Source organism: Heliangelus exortis, chromosome 18 (genome assembly GCF_036169615.1).
Source record: "Heliangelus exortis chromosome 18, bHelExo1.hap1, whole genome shotgun sequence".
In the NCBI taxonomy this organism is placed as follows: domain Eukaryota; kingdom Metazoa; phylum Chordata; class Aves; order Apodiformes; family Trochilidae; genus Heliangelus; species Heliangelus exortis.
In genome coordinates, this window is record NC_092439.1 from 8,874,971 (window position 1) to 8,893,501 (window position 18,531).

The following is an 18,531-nucleotide window of genomic DNA, read 5'->3' on the forward strand; positions in this document are numbered from 1 at the left end:
TATTTAAGGTTTAGTCATGTTTAGTCATGTAAAGCAGATTTTGCCTGAATGTGCCAGAATGAAATTACTTACTCTGATACATCTGGTTCTGTTCCACTATTGAAATTCTTGTAGGGTTCAAAAATAAGAACAGAGAACACCAGTACAGAACAATTGTCCCTGGTTGTACTTTTTTTGTTTTTTTTTTTTTTTTTCCTTTATTCCAGAGGGGTAAATATCCCTTTGGCTATGGTTGGTATAATTATTCTACAGAATTACAGAATAAACAAAGGAGAGGCTTCCTGAACCCTTTAACAGCAATTCTTTTTTAATGCATTTTTCATGTAAAGTACTACTACTACTAAATTTATATTTATGTATTTGAGTGTAGTCCACATATATATATGAACACACCACTTACACTTGAAAACTTAAGAATAAGGAATATTTTCCTTACACAGACACTGTAGATGGAACTTTCATGCTCCATGCATGGAGACTGAGAAAACACATGGACACATTAACAGGAATGCATCTGGCACATCATTTCCTTGGGGAGATGGAGTGTTCCGTAGCTCTGAGATGTTTTCAAAGTGGCAGAAAAAGTTGTTCTATATTTGTTCTCTATCCAAGATATTCTGGCTTCCTGACTTCTTTTGCAACTAGAGAACTGATTCTATCTTCACATATGTTGCATCCCTATTACCACAGAGATGGAAATATTAGGGTGCTTCATCAGTCATCCCTTACCAAAACAAAACTGACAAAGATCTTTACAGTAGAAGTTTGTCTTCTTGAAAAGGTATTGAGTGTCTTCCAGGATCTGAGGGTCTGTGGCTGTCACAAGTTCACATCACCTAAAGTCAAACCATTTAGCACCATCTTTAGTGCCAGACAAGTTTTTGTCAGCAAGCTCATCAGGTGCTGCTATCCTAACAAGTCCATTATGAAGATATTGCCCTTCTGTCTCCATGGTAAATTTGACAACCTGTTCCACATCGGGTCATTCAGTAAAGTCCTGGAAGGTGACTTTAATATGTACTTGAAGTACCATGTTTTCAAGACCTCATGCCTTCAAGATCCTCATGCCTGGCTCCTTGTGCCAGGGAAATTAAATTAGCAGCCAGAATTATGACAGCAGCAGTCATCCTCCTGATCTGTGACTCTAGTCCTAGATTTGCCTCCACAAGACTCTCCTTCCTTTTTTGTGGCTACAATTCAGGGATTTAGTTAAATATTAGTTGAATATGCTATCTTGAAAATAACGTAATTTTTATTCAGAGCAGATTAATATCTGTTTTTCCAATGATAATTGCTCTCTTCCATGGAAGTAGTACCTCAGAAACTTTGCAGAATGTGGTCTCTGGTGGAACTATTATCTTCTTCTTGGGAAGGGTGTACTGCATTGATGAAACTTGCTGAAATAAGTAGAGGATGTCCTTCATTGTGGAAATTGAACCATGTTTTGTGGCAATGTTTTATCATTGCTGCAGCCTGGATAACATTGCCAGTTAAGGAAATCTGATTAACCTCCTGAATCCTCTGGCTAGAGGCTAAGCCCTCACCCAGTTGTTTACTCACTGCTCTACAGTGGGTTAGGGAACAGAATCAGAAGGGCAAAAGCGAGAAATACTCATGGGTTGACAGAGTTTTGTAAGTGAAGGTGGGAGGAAGAAAGAAAGAAAGAAAAATTAAAAATCAGTGACTCAGAAGTAATCAGTTTGTCTGTACCACGAGCAGACCAAAGACCACCCTTGTCTCCAAGCAACATCTGCTTTGGCTGGAAGAACTCCCTCAGTTTTAATACTAATCATGACATTATGTATGGTATTGGAATACCTTTTTCATTGCTTCAGGCCAGCTGTGTCCCCTCTTAGCCTCTTGCCCACCTCTGGCATTACTCAGTGGAAAGGGAGCAGAGGAAGAAGCAGAGGAAGCCTTGATGCTGTGCAAGCACTGCTGAATGACAGCAAAAACACTGCTTTAGTGTCATCACTGGTTTAGTAACATATCTAAACCACAGCACCATACGGGCTGCCATGGTGGAAATTTACTTCATTTGAACTAGACCCAGTACACTCTGTTACTGAAAGTCTCCAGATTCTGTCATTTCACAGCTCACAGGGTAAATGGGAAATACCAGTTTTTTAGGAAGTGAACACTTGCTTTAATTCTTCTTCTTAGCCAAGTCTTCCAGGTTCAAAAGCAAACATTTGAAGTATGAGACTGATTTCAGCAAAAGCATTTGTTCCTTTGCTTCACAGCATTTGGGCTCTCGTACTATTTCAGACTGCTTTCTTGAAGTGAACAAGCTGTTCTTTGACTTCCTGCCCACTGAAACCAAACAGATTTACTTCTTACTCCAAGTTGTCTTCAGGATATTTCTTCAGGAGTTCATAAAGGCGACTCAAATGATATTGGACCATGGAGATTGCTGTTGTGCAAAAACCAAACACTACCAATGCAAGCTGTGGAGTAGCTGAATCCTTAGTAAGGAGAGGTCTACTTACTATAAAGATTACTCCAGTCTTTAAGTTTGGTGCTATGATTACATACTTGGCTAATCACTATGATAAATCAGTATGTCTTCCTTCTAAGACAGATGACCTATTTATCTTATGTGACTCATTGCACCAAACGTTACCTCAGATGACTTCAAGTATCTGGAATTGGTCTGACTTCTGGCAAACAGTTCTTCTGTGAGTGGGTCAACATTCCTCAGATTTGCTGTGATAGTACTGTTCAGAACTTGTACTTCCCCGAATTCTCCAAAAAACTGACATCAGATGTGTTACATTATAGATCAGAAGCTCATTTTCCCTGTCACTTTGTGCAAGGACTGTGATCTTCATTAGAAAAGTTTTACAACAATGCTGTAGGGCTCTGGACTTGTTGAAATGATTTGAAAGCTTGGATATGATGTGCAGCCTCACTGCGTGTTACTAGATTGACAGATAACATGATGCAAAGTAATTTCTCTTAGCCTATTTTTGAGGGGGGGATAGGTGCATGGAAATTCACCTGTCAGCAGTTCACCCACCTGGGGCTTCAAACTCTGACATGCAAATTTGTGGTGTCTTGCTTCTAAGCCGTGAGCAGCAGACATGCTGTTCTAATTATGATGTTGGAAGTGGGGGAATCAACCTATTATCCTTCCTACAGCAAATTAAAGCTCTTCTCCTCCTAAATTATTTTGTAGCCAAACTTCCTTTGAGACAGTCACAGTGTCTGGTATACTTATATTTTTCTGATTCCATTGTTAAAAATCTTTCTAGCCTGAGGAAAGAGATATGTCACTGTTAAACCTTATTTTTTTTTCTTTTTTGATAAGAGAAAAAATTTTGAAATTTTGACCTTCTGCAATTTCTGTTTGTTTGTGAAAGGGTAAAAAAAGTCAAGTCCTTGCCTACCCTTGTGGTCTTTTCCATGTGTGTGTGCACCTTAATTTTTCAGAATGCCTGAATGTATTTCTAATTCTCTGTCAGAATTTTCTCCAGTCTCAGGTGTCAAAGTTTTCAGCACTTCCTGAGCACAGCATCGCTCAGGGTCTAGTTCTTGGTAAGACACTTCCTGTAGTGTTATTCCATCTCTGTTGTTTCCTGTTCTGGGTGGAGTGGACTCCTCTGTTTCAGTCCCAGTAAATTGCCTTTTACTGTTGCAAGTAGTTGAATTGTGAGGCTGTCTGTGAGTTAGAATTCACATTAGGTCATTTAATTTATGCCCTGACAGGGCTTCAGAAGTATGTAAAAAAGTGTTTTTAGCTGATATTTTCTTCAAAACTACTGTATAACCAAAAATGCTCTTGGAGAATCAACATATAGTACCTTTCATACCACTGAATTGTTTGCACTGTTATATTCAGAAAATGCTTTGCATGTGGACTGCATAAGAATACAAAAAAAAAAAAAAAAAAAAAAAAAAAAGAGAGAATTATTTATTAAATTTTAAAAAATGTCTAATCTCAGGCTACACCTGTGAACAGATTGTGAGAAGAACTGTCTGGTTTTGGGGTTTTTTTGTGGCAATAGTACTGTAGTAAAAATGACTTTTGTTAGAGTTTATCTATGTGGAGACTTAAATCTCATGGTAGAGACATTTCACTGGGATGTAAAGCTCTAGGGATGGTTTATCTGTAACCTTGTTACTTGTGGTTTTGAGCAATTAGTCTTTCAGTGAATATAAAATGAGGATGTCCTGGTTGTGATAGGTCATCTGTCACCATGGTGACCAAAGGTGGTGACCTTTAAAATTATTAAAAGTATTGTGGTATTATGACTAAAAGTATTTTATAATTTGAAGCCTTAGTTTTGTGTTCTGTCTTGAGTACAGCTGTGAAGATGAGGAGAATTTAGTAGAAAAGACTTTAAAAACTAAACAGCCTCTTTAAACATAGTGGCTCAGAATGGTGATGTATTTAGTAGGGGAAAAAAGAGGGGTTGACTGTTAGCCCTCCTCTGCAAGTCACCCATGATAACACAGCCTCATGCTATGCATGTTATCACTTTACATGGTGTGGCCACTGCTGGGTTATACCCAGATTTCAGCCCTGAGGTTCAGGGCTGCATTTGCAGTTGGTGTAGGATGAGTGTTTTATATCACACTAATGTAGCAACTGAATCAACACAGCAGCAGTCATTATAAGATTCTGAAATAAAGCTTCATTTTTTAGGATCTGCTGTAGTAGACCATGTAGATGTTGCTCCTTTATTAAGTAACGATTCCTGAAACAGTTACCAAAATTAAAAGCTTAAAATCTGAAGCTGACATGATTCTTTTCCTCTAACAAAAAATGCAGTAACTATTCTTGGATCTGTTGCATTTTGACTAACAGGATCCCACTTACCAAAATCTGGGAGGTCAGGCTAATCTAGGGAAAATGAAAGCCGGAGGATGAAATTGCAGTTCCTCCTTATTTACGAGTATCTCAAGTATTGCATATTAAATCTCAATCTTACTTTTTTTTTTCTTTCTTTACTTTCTACTTTTAAAATAGCGCTATGGAATTTCTTCCCCTGACTCCTCTTAAGGAACTTGTATGTGCTGCATAAGGTTATTGCTATGGAAAACACGATAATACAGTTTTCAGCTGAGATCTTTATGTGGAAAAGAAATCGTGTATTGACCAAAGACAGAGTGGTTGTGATGGGTAACTTAGATAGCACCTAGACAGTATTTTTGGATGTATGAGTAATCTTTCAGGTACTTTGTGTAAAAAATAGACTTCTAAGTAATGACAAACAGCTCATCTTTAAAACATATATTTGTGGATGTTTTGATTTTTAAATGGAAAGATCCTTTTCTTGCCCACCTTTTGCATGTTAATGTCAAAATATTTAAAACATTAACAAAAGTAACCTGAAGTGCTGTGGTCATTTATTTCAGTGTTTTTGCTTACAGGTCAGAAACATGAAGCTACCTAAATGGGTAATTTTGTGTTTCTTTTCTTATTACACTTCTATTCTTTATACAGGTCAGTTTACATTAAAAGTTACATAAAGATTTAAAGAAAGAGAGAATATATTCAGTTTAAAAGCGGAATAAAAAAGTGATTTTTAGTGAAGATTTATCTTTTGCTGGAGTCCAGATGTACTTCAAATATGGGAACTTGGTGTAGCTGGAATTATATTCTAATGCTGTATTTGCTCTTCCTCATGGAACGGAAAATCTGTGCAGAATCTTCTTTCTGTTTCTCAAAAAATGTGCTCTCTGAGCACATATTATGGGTCTGTGTGTTGGTGAGACCTACAATGAACTAAAGTTATCAGTCTGCTCTGGGAAGTGTTTTGCTTACTCTTTTGCAACATTGCATTCCCTGCTAATTAGATATATCCGACTCCCTGGTGCCTTTGAAACAAGTCAATGCTTGAGAAGACGCATTTGGTCTTCTACAGTGACAGTTTTTCTCATCAGCAAAATTTTCAGGTGATAATTCACACTGGTAATCTAATTTTAGCTTTTTCAAAGATAGATTGCAGAAGGGATAAGATTCCTCATGCAATCTGAATATTTGCTTGAAGTACTTCTGACAGTAGATCTTAAATGAGGTTATGCAAACCATTGTAATTTTTGGAGAAAAAAATATGTTGAGCTTAGTGGTTGTTTATGAATCTCTAACAGAAAATGTATGTAATTTTATATACATTTTGAGAAACTCTTTTGCTCTGCATTGTTTCCACTTTAGAGATGTAATAGGCATGAAATCTTTCTCATTTTGGAATACTCTTAAATCACTATTTTAATGAGAACTTATTTCAGAGCTCTTTCCTTTTTGACTGAATTTGATCTTTCTGACTTCCTCTCTCAAACAAAACCAGTTGTTCAGACCATTGCTTCAAGAGAAGTCTCATTCTTTGCATTAGAAAGATGTTTTTGTCCAAGAGTTTATACAGCTTTTCTAAAAGAAGACCCAAGCCCAAACATTGTGTGTGCTTATTCCACCTTGTATATCCAACTACTACTAATCTTATTCTGTAAAATACACCAGATCTAATACCATTCTGGTGGCATCTGCATCTATTCTGGAAGCATTTCTTGAACTGAAGACACTGTTTCTGTAAAATTGGTTTTCCTCTATTTGGATCTTAGAATAAGCGATACAAATAGTGAGTGATGCATTTGGTTTAATAGTACCTTTATGTTTATACCATGAAGGTAGCTGAGGGAAGCTGATGGACTAACACACTATGCACTGCTTAGGCCTAATTTCCTCAACAAATCAACCAGGAAAAGGTGAAGATACCCTGTTAAAGAGCTAGCAGTTCAGAAGATGCTGAAAATACTGAGTTCGGACAAATTCTGTGGAAGTAGGTAGTCCACTAGAAGAAGTGTACAAGCCTTCAAAGTTAGAAAAAGCTTGTACTACAATAAAAATGCTGTTGCACACCAGACTGCAGTGGAGCAGGTGTTACAGGTGGAGGAAAAATTGATCAGTGCTCAGATCTTACTGGACTGAGATTTTAATGAGTGGGATTGAGCCCTTGAGGAATTCAGGCTGCACTAGCTTCTTGCTCACTGTGCTATTATTATTTATTAATAAATGTTGAAATAACATGGAAAACATTAAATTCTTTTAGGATAAAATTATAATCTTAAAGATATGTTTAAGAAACTTCAAGTGGAGCCTAATTTTTAATTATCAGGCATATCAGTTAAAGGTAAATCAAAGAGTGGTTGTGGAAGGAATATAATTTAATGAAAACATAAATCAGATCTAATAAATAGAGCACTGTTTTTTCTAAAACAAACCAGTATACACTGTTTGTTAGAACTGAAGAGCTTTCTTGTGGTTTTTTCTGTGAGCAGTGAGAGAACCTCTAAGGCATTGATTTGGAGTACAAAGCTGAGTACAGTTGTGCCATCTTAATTTTATACCTTCCTTAAAATAAATAAAAAAGATTTTTCCAAGACAGTTGGGAAATCTTATTCAGTTTGCTCTGTTCAAAAGAATGTTTCTTTAACATACAATATTTATTTTGAAGTCTGAGCTTCCCTTCCTATCCAGACACTGGCAAAAGTGATTTGTTTGCAAACAAGAAGGGGAATTGTTGGTGAGCAGGGATCTTTCTCCCTGTCAACCCTCTATGCTTTTTTCCATTTTCTGGAATACTATACCAACTGTTGGATAAGGGAATAACTTGAAAATGATTTAACATTCACTGTTACTTTCTCTAGCCTATTTCCCTCTAAGAATTCTGCAAACCAACATTACTGTCCACCTAGCAAAAATACAGTCTGTCCAGAGGTCTAGTATGTCCCAAACTTGCATTTGAAAGGAAAGAGTCCTGAGATCCAGCTGTTAAGAGCCAAGTTGTGTTAGTTCTGTCAGAAACATACTGGGGGAGTTGGAATCCTTGTGAAAGGTGGAGGTGGATGGCACTGAGGGGTCCTTGATCAGTAACTGGCATCTTCATAGATTGTAGGACAGAAAAGCTTTTTAAAGGATGCATCATGTTATTGAAGAATTTCCTGCATGGACTCTTAAAACAGTCGATGCACAGTAGCAAAAAGAAATAAGATTTTACAGAACTTGTAGCTGAAAAATGTTGGTGAGGTCATTGTCACTGGTCACTAAAGTTTTGGTCTGAAGCATGGCTTCCAGAACGAGACAGCACTTTACGTGCTGTCCTGGCCCAAATCAGTGACTAACAGATTTTTCAGGTAAAATACTGACTTGGTGATGTTTTGTATGTGGCTCTTCAGAGGAAATAGAAGTTGATGGAATACTGGCTGACCAAAAGATTGTGTGCATTCAGCCAGTGCTATTGTGCCTGATACTGAGCAATATTAGAGGGACACCACTACAGTAGGTAAATATGCATCTAACCTATGATGATGGTGACAGATGATGATAACAACCCTATATATGCCCTCTTCTTCCTCTTTCTTCTGCCCATTCTTCCCTTTTCTCTAATTTTCTTCCTCTTCTGCTTTTTATGGTATTTATCCATTTTCATTTCACTTTGCATTGACACAGCTTTCAGAAAACTTGAATTTTCCCCAGACTTTCCAAACTTTTTTTGTTTTTTAAATTAAGTAGTAATTGCTAGCTGCCTTTCAGCAGAAACACCTTTTAGTTTAGTGGAATGAGAAACAACATGTATTACCATATTTCCCCACCCACCCATGCACACACTTTAACTTAATCAGAAAACAAGCTAGAATATACTTCTTCGTTTATGCACAAAACATTGAAGTGATTTCTGATACCCAGTAATAATGAAGTTCATCGCTGACCTGCACAGGAGATTATCTATTGCAATACTGGGAAGAGGGTGAGCCTGTGAATAAGGTGCTAATCTACTGTTTGGGTGATTTGGGTGCTACTGATTGATCCTGTTTCTTGTATATCCTTAGGGGACACAAATCAATTTCACTGTGCTTCCTTCCCCTGTGTGTAAGATGGGTTAATGGTTCTGCAAAATGCAAGAGTACCAAATGCAAATAAGTATTGAGACATTCAGGAATCTGGGCCATGCAACTGTTTCAGGTAGTCGTGACTAGTAGTGGCAGTACATTTGGGGGAAGATTGAAATACTACTTAATTTTTTTTCTAATAAGTTCAACAAATTTTTCCTGTTTACAAAGAAAAGGTCCTGAGGATCATCTTATCCTATTACTTGTTATATCCTTGATAATGTGGCAAGCCTCTGGAACGTCCATCGTTTGAATTCCCAAGATTATTGCATGCATTTCTTTGACTTGATTAAGATGAACTGACTATGAACGTTGCCAGTTGTACAAATAGTGTCTGTGGTCATTGTGAGAAGCCTATTTTCACTTGGTCTTCTTAAAAGTATCAGCATTTTGTTTAATCTTTTGTAGATGCAATGAAATTTTTATTCTCTAAAATAGGTAAGAGTTAAATGATCTTTATCTGTCTTTAGAATGTTCATAGTCTGTTATGTGCTATAAAAGGTTCTAGAAGTCCATTTCAAATCTTTGTGTTTTAGGTCTGTCAAAGAAATTTTTTTCCTTGTAGGTGTTTAATGTTAGTTCTCCTTTGACCTCCTTGTGTTCACTTTTGTTCCAGCGCTGACTTGTGTATTGGGACTGAATTAAAATGGGGATATCTTTTGTAGTATTTTCTGTATTCTGGCATCAAGATTTTTGTATCAATGTTGTTAAAAGTACTGGAAGATCTCAGGTGAATTTCTATTCCCTTCTACAAATTGAGGCATAGGATAGAACATGAATAGTCATCATGCTTCCATGAAGAGCTTTCCCAAAACTCCTAAAAAGTGACAAGAGTTCTCAGTAGTTTAAAATATCTGCTGTTTCATATTGCTTAAGCACTTTGCTATGAGAAGGATTTTACTTTTCATCAGATTTTAGTGATTTCTTTAGCACTTGTGTGTTTGAAAAGAAGGAAAGCAGTGTTGTGCCACCTGCATTTGCCGGTCTTTCACCCTGAGAGTGTTTCTAACTATGAATGTGTAAAGTTGAATTTCTGAATACTGGAAATAATTTATTAATTTTACATGGAGTATCTTATAATCGTAGTTTTCAAATATTTTGTGTGGTGTAATTACTGATGTTCTTTCTCTCTGATTTGTACCATCTTTCTCCTTCAGAGCCCTGAAAATGGCATCTTGTAGCAGATCACCAAAGTGCTTATAGTCAAATCTTTGCATGTACAATTAACAATACTTAGAGCTCAAATATATTTTTATCAGGGGGTTGTAAGTGAAAAGACGGAGTTTATCACAGTTCTCATTAATTTGGAATGTAAGTCGCATTAACAGCTCACTTCAGGAATTTCAAGGGCAAGCAAGAGATGGCATGTGACCTTTCTTGGGGAAAGATTTATATAAGAAGGGAGTTTAGGGGACTAGGGTTCAGGAACCAGGAAATTATGCCAGAATTTTAATGTGTTGCATGTTAGCATTGTTTAAAGAAAAAAGACTGGAGAAGGAGAAGATTAAAGAGGGCAGATCAGAAGAAGTTAGCTAGGGAGAAAAGCTGCTTTTTCCTTTATAGCTTAAGGTATAGACTGTTCAATCAGTGGTCTTACAGGCAGAAGTTTCAGTTTTGGTCTTTGGCAAATTCTCTGTGTATGTATTGTACTCAGATGATAATGCAATGTCTAAAAATTTCATGTCTGATTTACTGTGGTTGGTTTTGATTCTTGATGGATTAAAAAGTTAACCCTGTAAAAATAGTAAAGGTACTATTGCTGGACCACCTCATTTAAACTATAGGTTTACCTAGAAAACTTGGACTAGATGATCGTTGAGGTCCCTTCCAACCTGGTATCCTATGATTTATTATGATGATTATTATTAATGGCAGCCTTTATGGAAATGAAAGTTTAATTTATTGCTGTAGGTGTAAAATCACAGCTTTTAGAAGATGCTGCAATATCTTCACAATTCTTTCTACCCTAATTTATAAGACATAGATATTTTCCTACAAAATAGAAGAAAAAAAATGCAGAATTCTTCAGTTAAAGTATAGGAACAGTTTTGCTTTTGTAAAAATATCTTCCTGAAGATGACAGTATTGGTGCTTAATAGTAGCAATGGTAGTAGTTTTGCTGCCAGGCATAAATTTTGAATTTTTTGTTACTGCCAGGCATGTTTTGCATATTTAATTAATAAAGAAAGCAGTGACTGTTACATGGAAGACATTGTTAATATGCAGCAATCATGCTATTCTCGTGCCCATGTGTGCTGTGTTAAGTAGTTTGTTGTCTGAGTGATGTGTACAATTTAACCAGAATTTTACAGTTTTTCTGTACAACTTCTATCTAGTAAATCACCGCTGACTTGTCCAAGGAAACTGTCTAGAAACAGTGGCAAGGAACTAGTGTCCTGCATAAATCATGTGGATTGTAAATCCATAGACTTCTTTTTGAAGATCACTGGTTGACAGATGTTTTATTTCTTTTTTAAAGATCACATTTTAGGTTTTAATTTACTATTGTTTGTAGAGAGAAACTAGAACTACCAATTACCATCTTTGAAAACATGCATGATGTGCACAGGCCAGATGCAGCTTGCAGCTTTCATTTTTTGACTTGCAAGACATATTTGAGTCTGTTCTGCCTCTTGTGGTGAAACTTTTCCTACTATTTGGTATATTCTGAAAGTCCTTTCAGATTTATGGCAATTTAATTTCCACCAGTTTGCCTTTAAGTAATTGGATTTTATTTTTCAGCAGGTTCAACAGAAGGTTTGGGAAAAATAATACAAAGATTTCCTCAGAAGGACTGGGAAGACACACCTTTTCCACAGGGAATTGAGTTGGTAAGTTTTCATTACATTTTATAATTTCAGAATTTCTTTCATGTATGATTGGAAGATAAATCTGTCCTTATGCAATAATCTGTATTATCTGACCTGTAAGGGAATGAATAGAAATTATGAGTAGAGGGACTAGATAATATATTGAAGATTAATTTTGGCTAACAGAAGATCATTTATTCTGGACTGAACATTATGGAGGTATTACTAGAATACTGAAGAAGTCGGATGCAAAGTTAGGAAAAGTGTATTTAAAATAAATGTTTGTGTCAGTAAGCTTATAATTTACCTTGGTTTTAGAAGTATCCTTCAGATGACAGATGACTTTTCATTGTTAATTTCAAATAAACACAAGTGTGTATTTATATATTGTAGATTAAAAAAGAATTAAAAATAATGAACAACGAACAGGTTCAAGTCTTCACCCTATGTTTTGTCCTTGACAGATGGCATTAATGGGTGCTTACAAGAACAGTACACTGACCAAGGCTAGTACAGAGTGACCTATCTTATGCCCTCTGAGAATTCACTACATGCCACTTCTTTCCCTTCCTTGGTCTCATCTGATGAGATGGGATGAAGAGATATATCCTACAGATGCAGATCAGGGATTCATTAAACACACATGCCTGAAAATCCTGTAGAGAAGTGAAATACTGTGTCCATACTCTGCAAATTAGGTTTCTGAGAAGTCAGAGTGAAACTCCTACTTCTGTGAGCTTAGAAAGGCCAGACACAGGATGAACTGGCAAAGGAGGTGGCCTGTAGGAAGTGTTGCAATAGAAGCCTTTGTACTGTGGGAGAAAATCAGCTGCAGAGGACAAAGGCACTGACTCTTCCCTGAATTTATTTTGCAGACATAGCAAACAGCAAGCTTTTAGCAATATGAGGCCTTTCAGCCAGTGCTCCACTCACTGAGTCATAACTTGTCAGTGGCCTGGTGATGTGTTCTCCAGCGGAGAGAGAGGGCAGAGGACCTTGGTGTTCACTGCTTGCTCTCTGGTGTAGCAGAGGTTTATGTGCACTGGTGTACGCGACTGGTTGCTCGTTTTCTTCAACACTGTGGCTTTCATTTCTTCATAATCAAGCATAAGCCTTATGGTTTTGGGGGAAGTAATACATTAATTACTGGTGTAAGCATTATTTCTGATGCACGTGGTGGATCGTTACAGTATTTGTGGTACACTTGCATAATGCTACATTTGGCAATGCAGTGCTGTGCTGAAACTATGGAAGCTCCTGCTTTACTCTTGAGTGTTTCTACTGCTGTTAAAACATTATACCAGTCAGTACAGCAATTGCTGGTTGTGCTAGATGGTAATTTTTTGCTTAATACATGCCTAGCCAGCATGAGCTAGATGACTGCTGACCAAGTTCAGATAAGTGGCTTTTTTATATAGTACATACGGTTGTAGGTCATTAGAAGAGATACAAACTTTTGGTGCCAAGGCTTAGGGCTGTTTTCTTTTTTTAACCACTCTCGGGTTGAACTCAGTGGTTTGATCTTGCCTTAAACAATTGCAAGAGTTTGAGTTGTACTAAGATTTATTTTGTCGTACAAATCTTCCTTACCTATTTCAAATAAAGTAATGTATCTGACTTGCAGTGATGTTTTGAAATGAGCATAGCTTCTCTTAAAACAGTGTAGCTTCTTGAGTGAGATAGCTGTACACAAGTGTTATTTCCCATTTAAGTTTAACGGTAGGATGCTAGCACTATAAGAAACAGCTTTCTAAAGGAAGATAATTTTTTTCTTGATGAAAGAAAACATTTTTTGTCTCAGCTCTCGAATGAGTTGTTAGGCAAAACCATTAAGACTTTAAACTTTACAAGTGAAATGAAATCTTACAGCTTAAAATTTCAGGATTCAGCCAGTTGGCAAAATTAGTCAGTTTTTTATTATCTATCCAAACACAGTAGTAAAATTTTAACTAATTGTGAAGTTAAGAGATATTGCAAAAATTAAGTACTGAAGTAAATCACTTGGGCAAGTCAGATTTTGGCAGGATGTTTTTTTCAAGGTTTTGGATCAGTGTAACACGAGTCTGCATCAATTAGTGGAAAAGAAAGAAGAGAAGCTATGTTAAGGTTTTCTGTTTGTCACTTTAAAGGAAAATTTTAAAAGGTAAAAGGCAAACCTTGGGAGAAAGTAAAGAGGAGAAAGAAGGTGAGAATAGAATAGATGACACAAATCTATGTAAGAATGAAGATAGACATTTTTATGAATACCATTTAGCTCTATGAGTAGCTTAAAGTGGATGTAAGCTGACTTTTTGAGGGGTAAAGAGGCATTTATACTAATTCTTAAATTTTATAAAGTATTTGTCTCAAAGAAACATTAAGTCATTGGTTTTCAAAAGAATGCAGTTCAAACACACCAAGCTTTTAAGTTGCCCCCGATGATATTTTAAATTAAGAAATGTGTGTATCCTTTGTGTCTTTTACGCAGCTCTTATTTCAACTTTAAATAGATTCAGTTTAAAAATAATGAAGTTTAAAGTTTAAAAATAACAGTCTAAAATCTGCTGAGACATATAGAGCAGTTTGAAATTAGGATGATCAAACTTCTTATTCTTGCTTGTGGAAAGAATCCTTAAGTCAGTATGTTGGTCAAATGAGTTAGCTTTATATTTCTGCATATTTTTCTTATTTATAATCCAGTTTTAATTCTGCTATATATCCCTGTAGACACAATAATTAATTTTACAGAAAAGATGGAAACTTTGGTATATAATGCTACACTGTACACTCATTTTTGTCTCATGCCTAAATTAGCTAAACTGTCATCTTCATTACTGAATGTTGGGAGAACAATGTTCATTAGGCCAATCAAAGTCATATCTAGAAACAGATTGCTGTCTTAAGTTAAACTATGTGTAATGTGAGTTTGTGAGTAGCAGGGGAGAGAATTTTAAAGTGTAACAGATGGTGGTGCTGGTAGTTGTAGTGCCATGAGTATGAACTCTTAAATAGACATCACATATGTCCTTTATGAAGTAAAGGATTCAACTGCCAAACTCCAACTAACCTAAGATACAAAAAAAATGAGAAAAAGGAATTACTATATTTATGTATTTTCAAAATATACATGTATTTTGACTGACTTAGTAGATCTCAGTCTTTTGACAAAAACCTACTTCTTATTCCTGTACTGATATCTACTTCATGGTGACATATCTTATGAGTGACAGCTGTTATGTCTGAGATCTTAAGTGAATATAGAGAATCACTGAGTTACAGAATCAATCTGGTAGTAGAAAACATTTGAGATCATTGGGTCTGGTGCTAATCTGTATTCCTAAGCACCTATTCTTCTAATACTCAACCTAAACCCCCACGGGACAACTTGGGACCATTTTTTCTTGTCCTCTCACTTGCTGCTTGGGAGAAGAAACCAACCTGCACCTTACTTCATCCTTCTTTCAGACCAATAGAGTTTCCCCTCAGCCTCCTTTTCTCCAATCTAAACCCCAGTTCCCTCAGCTTCTCCTTCTAAGCTTTGTGCTTTAGACCCTTCACCAGCTTTGTTGCTTTTCTTTGGACTTAATCCAGCACCTCAGTGTCATTCTTGTAGTGAGGGGCCCAAAACTGGACACAGGACTCCAGGTGCAGCCTCACCAGAGCCAAGTACAAAGGCACAATCACTTCCCTAATCCTTTGGGCCACGTTATTTCTCATACAAGCCAGGATACTGTTGGCCTTCTTGGCCACCTGGGCACACTGCTGGCTCATATCCGGCTGGATATCAGTCAATACTCCCAAGTGTATTTCCTCTGGACAGCTGCAATTGGAGCTACTGCTATTGAAGCCTTGTAGTGGTGTCAGGGAGAACAAAGTTATCAAAAAAAGCCCACCAAAACCCAATTAGTTTATCTCCAGATTTGTCTTGAAAGCAGAGTTTCTGTCACTCAACTGAAGACATTTTAGGGCAAGCCAGACTTAAAAGTAGTGAACTCCTAAACTTTTGAGGTTCCCAAGGCTGAGTCTTAGAAAATCATCCCACATACTGTCAAAAGTAATGCTTCTAAGCTTCCAGTGCTAATAATTTTGTGTTACATTTTCACTACCACTTTGGTGTAAGGCATCTTTTCTTGGAAAAAAATCTGATACTTGAACATTTTACTGTGTATTTTAAATAAGACATGAGACAAACTGGGTTGCAGATTAGCTGTTTAAGACCTGAAGTGCTTAAAGTTTTAAGAGGGTTAATGTTTAAATGCTTCAGTTTTAGCTAGCTGATCTGTAAGCCAATTTTTCTGCAACATTAATGCTTTTAAGGACCATATTAAACAGTTGTCTGCCGCAGCCATTTAACCTTTTGTGAAGTTTGTTTTACCTCTCAAGAATCATTACATATGTAAGTATTTAATGAACAACAGCATGACAGAGCTCAGTGTGGCATTTATAAGTGCATTGTGTTTTTTCATTCTCATTATGTAGCATTACAGGTGCTTTCAGCAGTTAGTAGAAAACAGATGATAACATCATTATGGCAAACTTTTTTATTGGAGTTATATTATGGACTCGGTTTATATTCCTTTAACTTGTCTATATTAGCCTCCAGTGGAAATCTTAGAGTGCCATAAATGTGGTGCATTTATAGTAATGTCTCAGCTGTGCTGTAAAAGAGTTATATTCTGGTTTTAGAATCCCACTGCTTTTACTGAGTGGATTTTAGCTCCTGGATTTTATAGGAAATAGTTTGATACTGAAATAGAAGGACTTGCAAGTGGTCCTTCCATAGCAAAGCTTGGGTCTTGCTTGACTAAATACTGTGAAAGGGTACAGTTAATATTTTATCCATTTTCGTGTGTTTTGCTTTCAATTAGGGGAAAAAAAAAAAGGAAAAAGCACTTTATAATACAGTCAACATTTTTAGTACAAATGGTAAAATACTGAAGTTTGGAATATAAATAACCTGTAAAATAACCTGTTTGGAATTGCAGCTCTAATCTGGAGACTAATAAAAATAGAGTGTATTGAAGTACAACCTTCTTTATAACTATCAGGGTGTTCTAATATACCTACATTTCCCCTCGTCCCATGCTCCTGTTCTCTCTATTTCATGTTAAATTCTTTTCAAATCTTCTAGAGGAGAAAGCCATTTTTATAAGTTTGCTTAAGAAGTGCAGATGTCTATAGAATCACAGAATGATTTGAGTTGGTTTCCTTCTTTCCTGGCATCTGTCAGATCCAGAAATAATACTTGGCTACATAAGATGGTCTTTTCCACCTAACCTTTGAGTGTGATTCAGTCTCTCCTCAAGCTTTTTTTCAACTTTTTTAAAGATTACAGGAAACACTCCAACACAGATATTTCTTTAAGTCCCTCCTTGTGAGGTTAAGCTGAGGAGATTCTGAGACCCACTGTTAAGTCATGTGGTGCTGTAACATTTACAAAATGCTGAGTATCTTAGTATTTTCAGGTTATAATTAATAGGCTAAAAGCACGAGACACTGTTTTTTTACTGGAAGTCTTGAAATTTTGATTATTAAATAGTTTCTGCTTTTCCTTGTTTAAAAAAAAACAAGCTCCAAGGTAATGATGAAACTTCTCACTGAATGTACTGATGCAAATGTAATTATGCTTTGTTTAAATAGTGTTATGATGATGGAACTATATGAGTTCTTGTGAGTTCTTTTTGTCACTGTCAGATCTGGTTTCTGTAACTGTGAGAGACGAAGAGAGAAAATTGAACGTGGACAAATATAACAATCTAGAAAGGTATTAAAGTAAAGTACCTCAGAACCACTTAACCATGGTTTGTTTCAGCTCACCATTGTAGATAATTGTCAGCCTTCTGTAAGATATTGAACTTTTTAAACCCCTGAAGTGCTATAATTTAGGCAATTTTTGACTGAAGTTTCTGAGGGGTTTTGTTTGTTGGTTTTGGTTTTTCTGTGTGCTTGTACAGGGAGCTGAGAATTTGTGTGGTTTTGGAGAGAGCCAGAAAGCAAGACTGTTGTCTATTGAGTTTATGTATCAAGTTGTCATAAAGCTATCCTTTCTAGCATTGTGTGAAGCAGCAGAAAGGCAGATAATGTGCATCTAATCAAATACAGTCTATTGGGCTGAGTGCAAGATTGTGAAATTTGAACTGGGTCATTGAATGTGTTCTGGGAATCCAGAAATAATTTATCTGTGAAGTTGATTCCTATGACTATAAATCAGTTTGGAATGTTTTCTAATAGTTCAAGAAAACAGACTAGTGGAAAATAAAGCCTATTTCGCTATTTTTCTGGACAAATTTGTTAATAACTTGTGTTTTATTAAAGTTGATACTTCATGCTAAGAATTTCTAATCAGTAGTACTTGTAAATCATTATATTTCTCCAATTGTATTTTCCCCAGCTTGACCAAGTTTTAAATTTGTACTTGTTATATAAATTTTATGTTCAATGCATGTTTCTTCTGCTGGCTGAAATAATACCAGCAGTTTATGAAGTTAAAACTTACAAACTTTGATGATGCCTTTATACAGTGTGAGTGATTTTTCATAATATGATGAAAGTTGTGTTCCTTTAGAGATTTTGTCATATGGGTGTCCTCAAACGACTTGCTTGTCTTTTCCTTGCATTGGCTGGTTCTTAACCTTCAGAAGGAACTGTATTTTATATATGTCAACAAAAGGAGATATGAAAAACAGGTCACACACAGATACCAAACAAGTTTTCAATTATCCTCAAGGTAAAAATGCCCTTTTTTGTTGAAAGCATACATATTCTGATTTGGGTCTCTGCCAAGTTACTTGAATTAAAGTAACCAGTATATACATAGAATTGGGAATAGAGTAATTTTTATGTAGTAAAT

The 18,531-nt window shown here is 36.2% G+C and overlaps 1 protein-coding gene across 9 annotated transcripts in view; it reads left to right on the forward strand.

Moving 5' to 3' along the window:
* The window catches only part of SBF2 (SET binding factor 2), a 196,127-nt gene that overhangs the window by 25,569 nt on the left and 152,027 nt on the right, over window positions 1–18,531 (forward strand). For all 9 annotated transcript variants that reach the window (XM_071762584.1, XM_071762587.1, XM_071762586.1 and 6 more), the window contains one exon: window positions 11,638–11,723. In XM_071762584.1, the coding sequence (XP_071618685.1) occupies window positions 11,638–11,723 (86 nt within the window). The remainder of the gene's footprint in view (window positions 1–11,637; window positions 11,724–18,531) is intronic.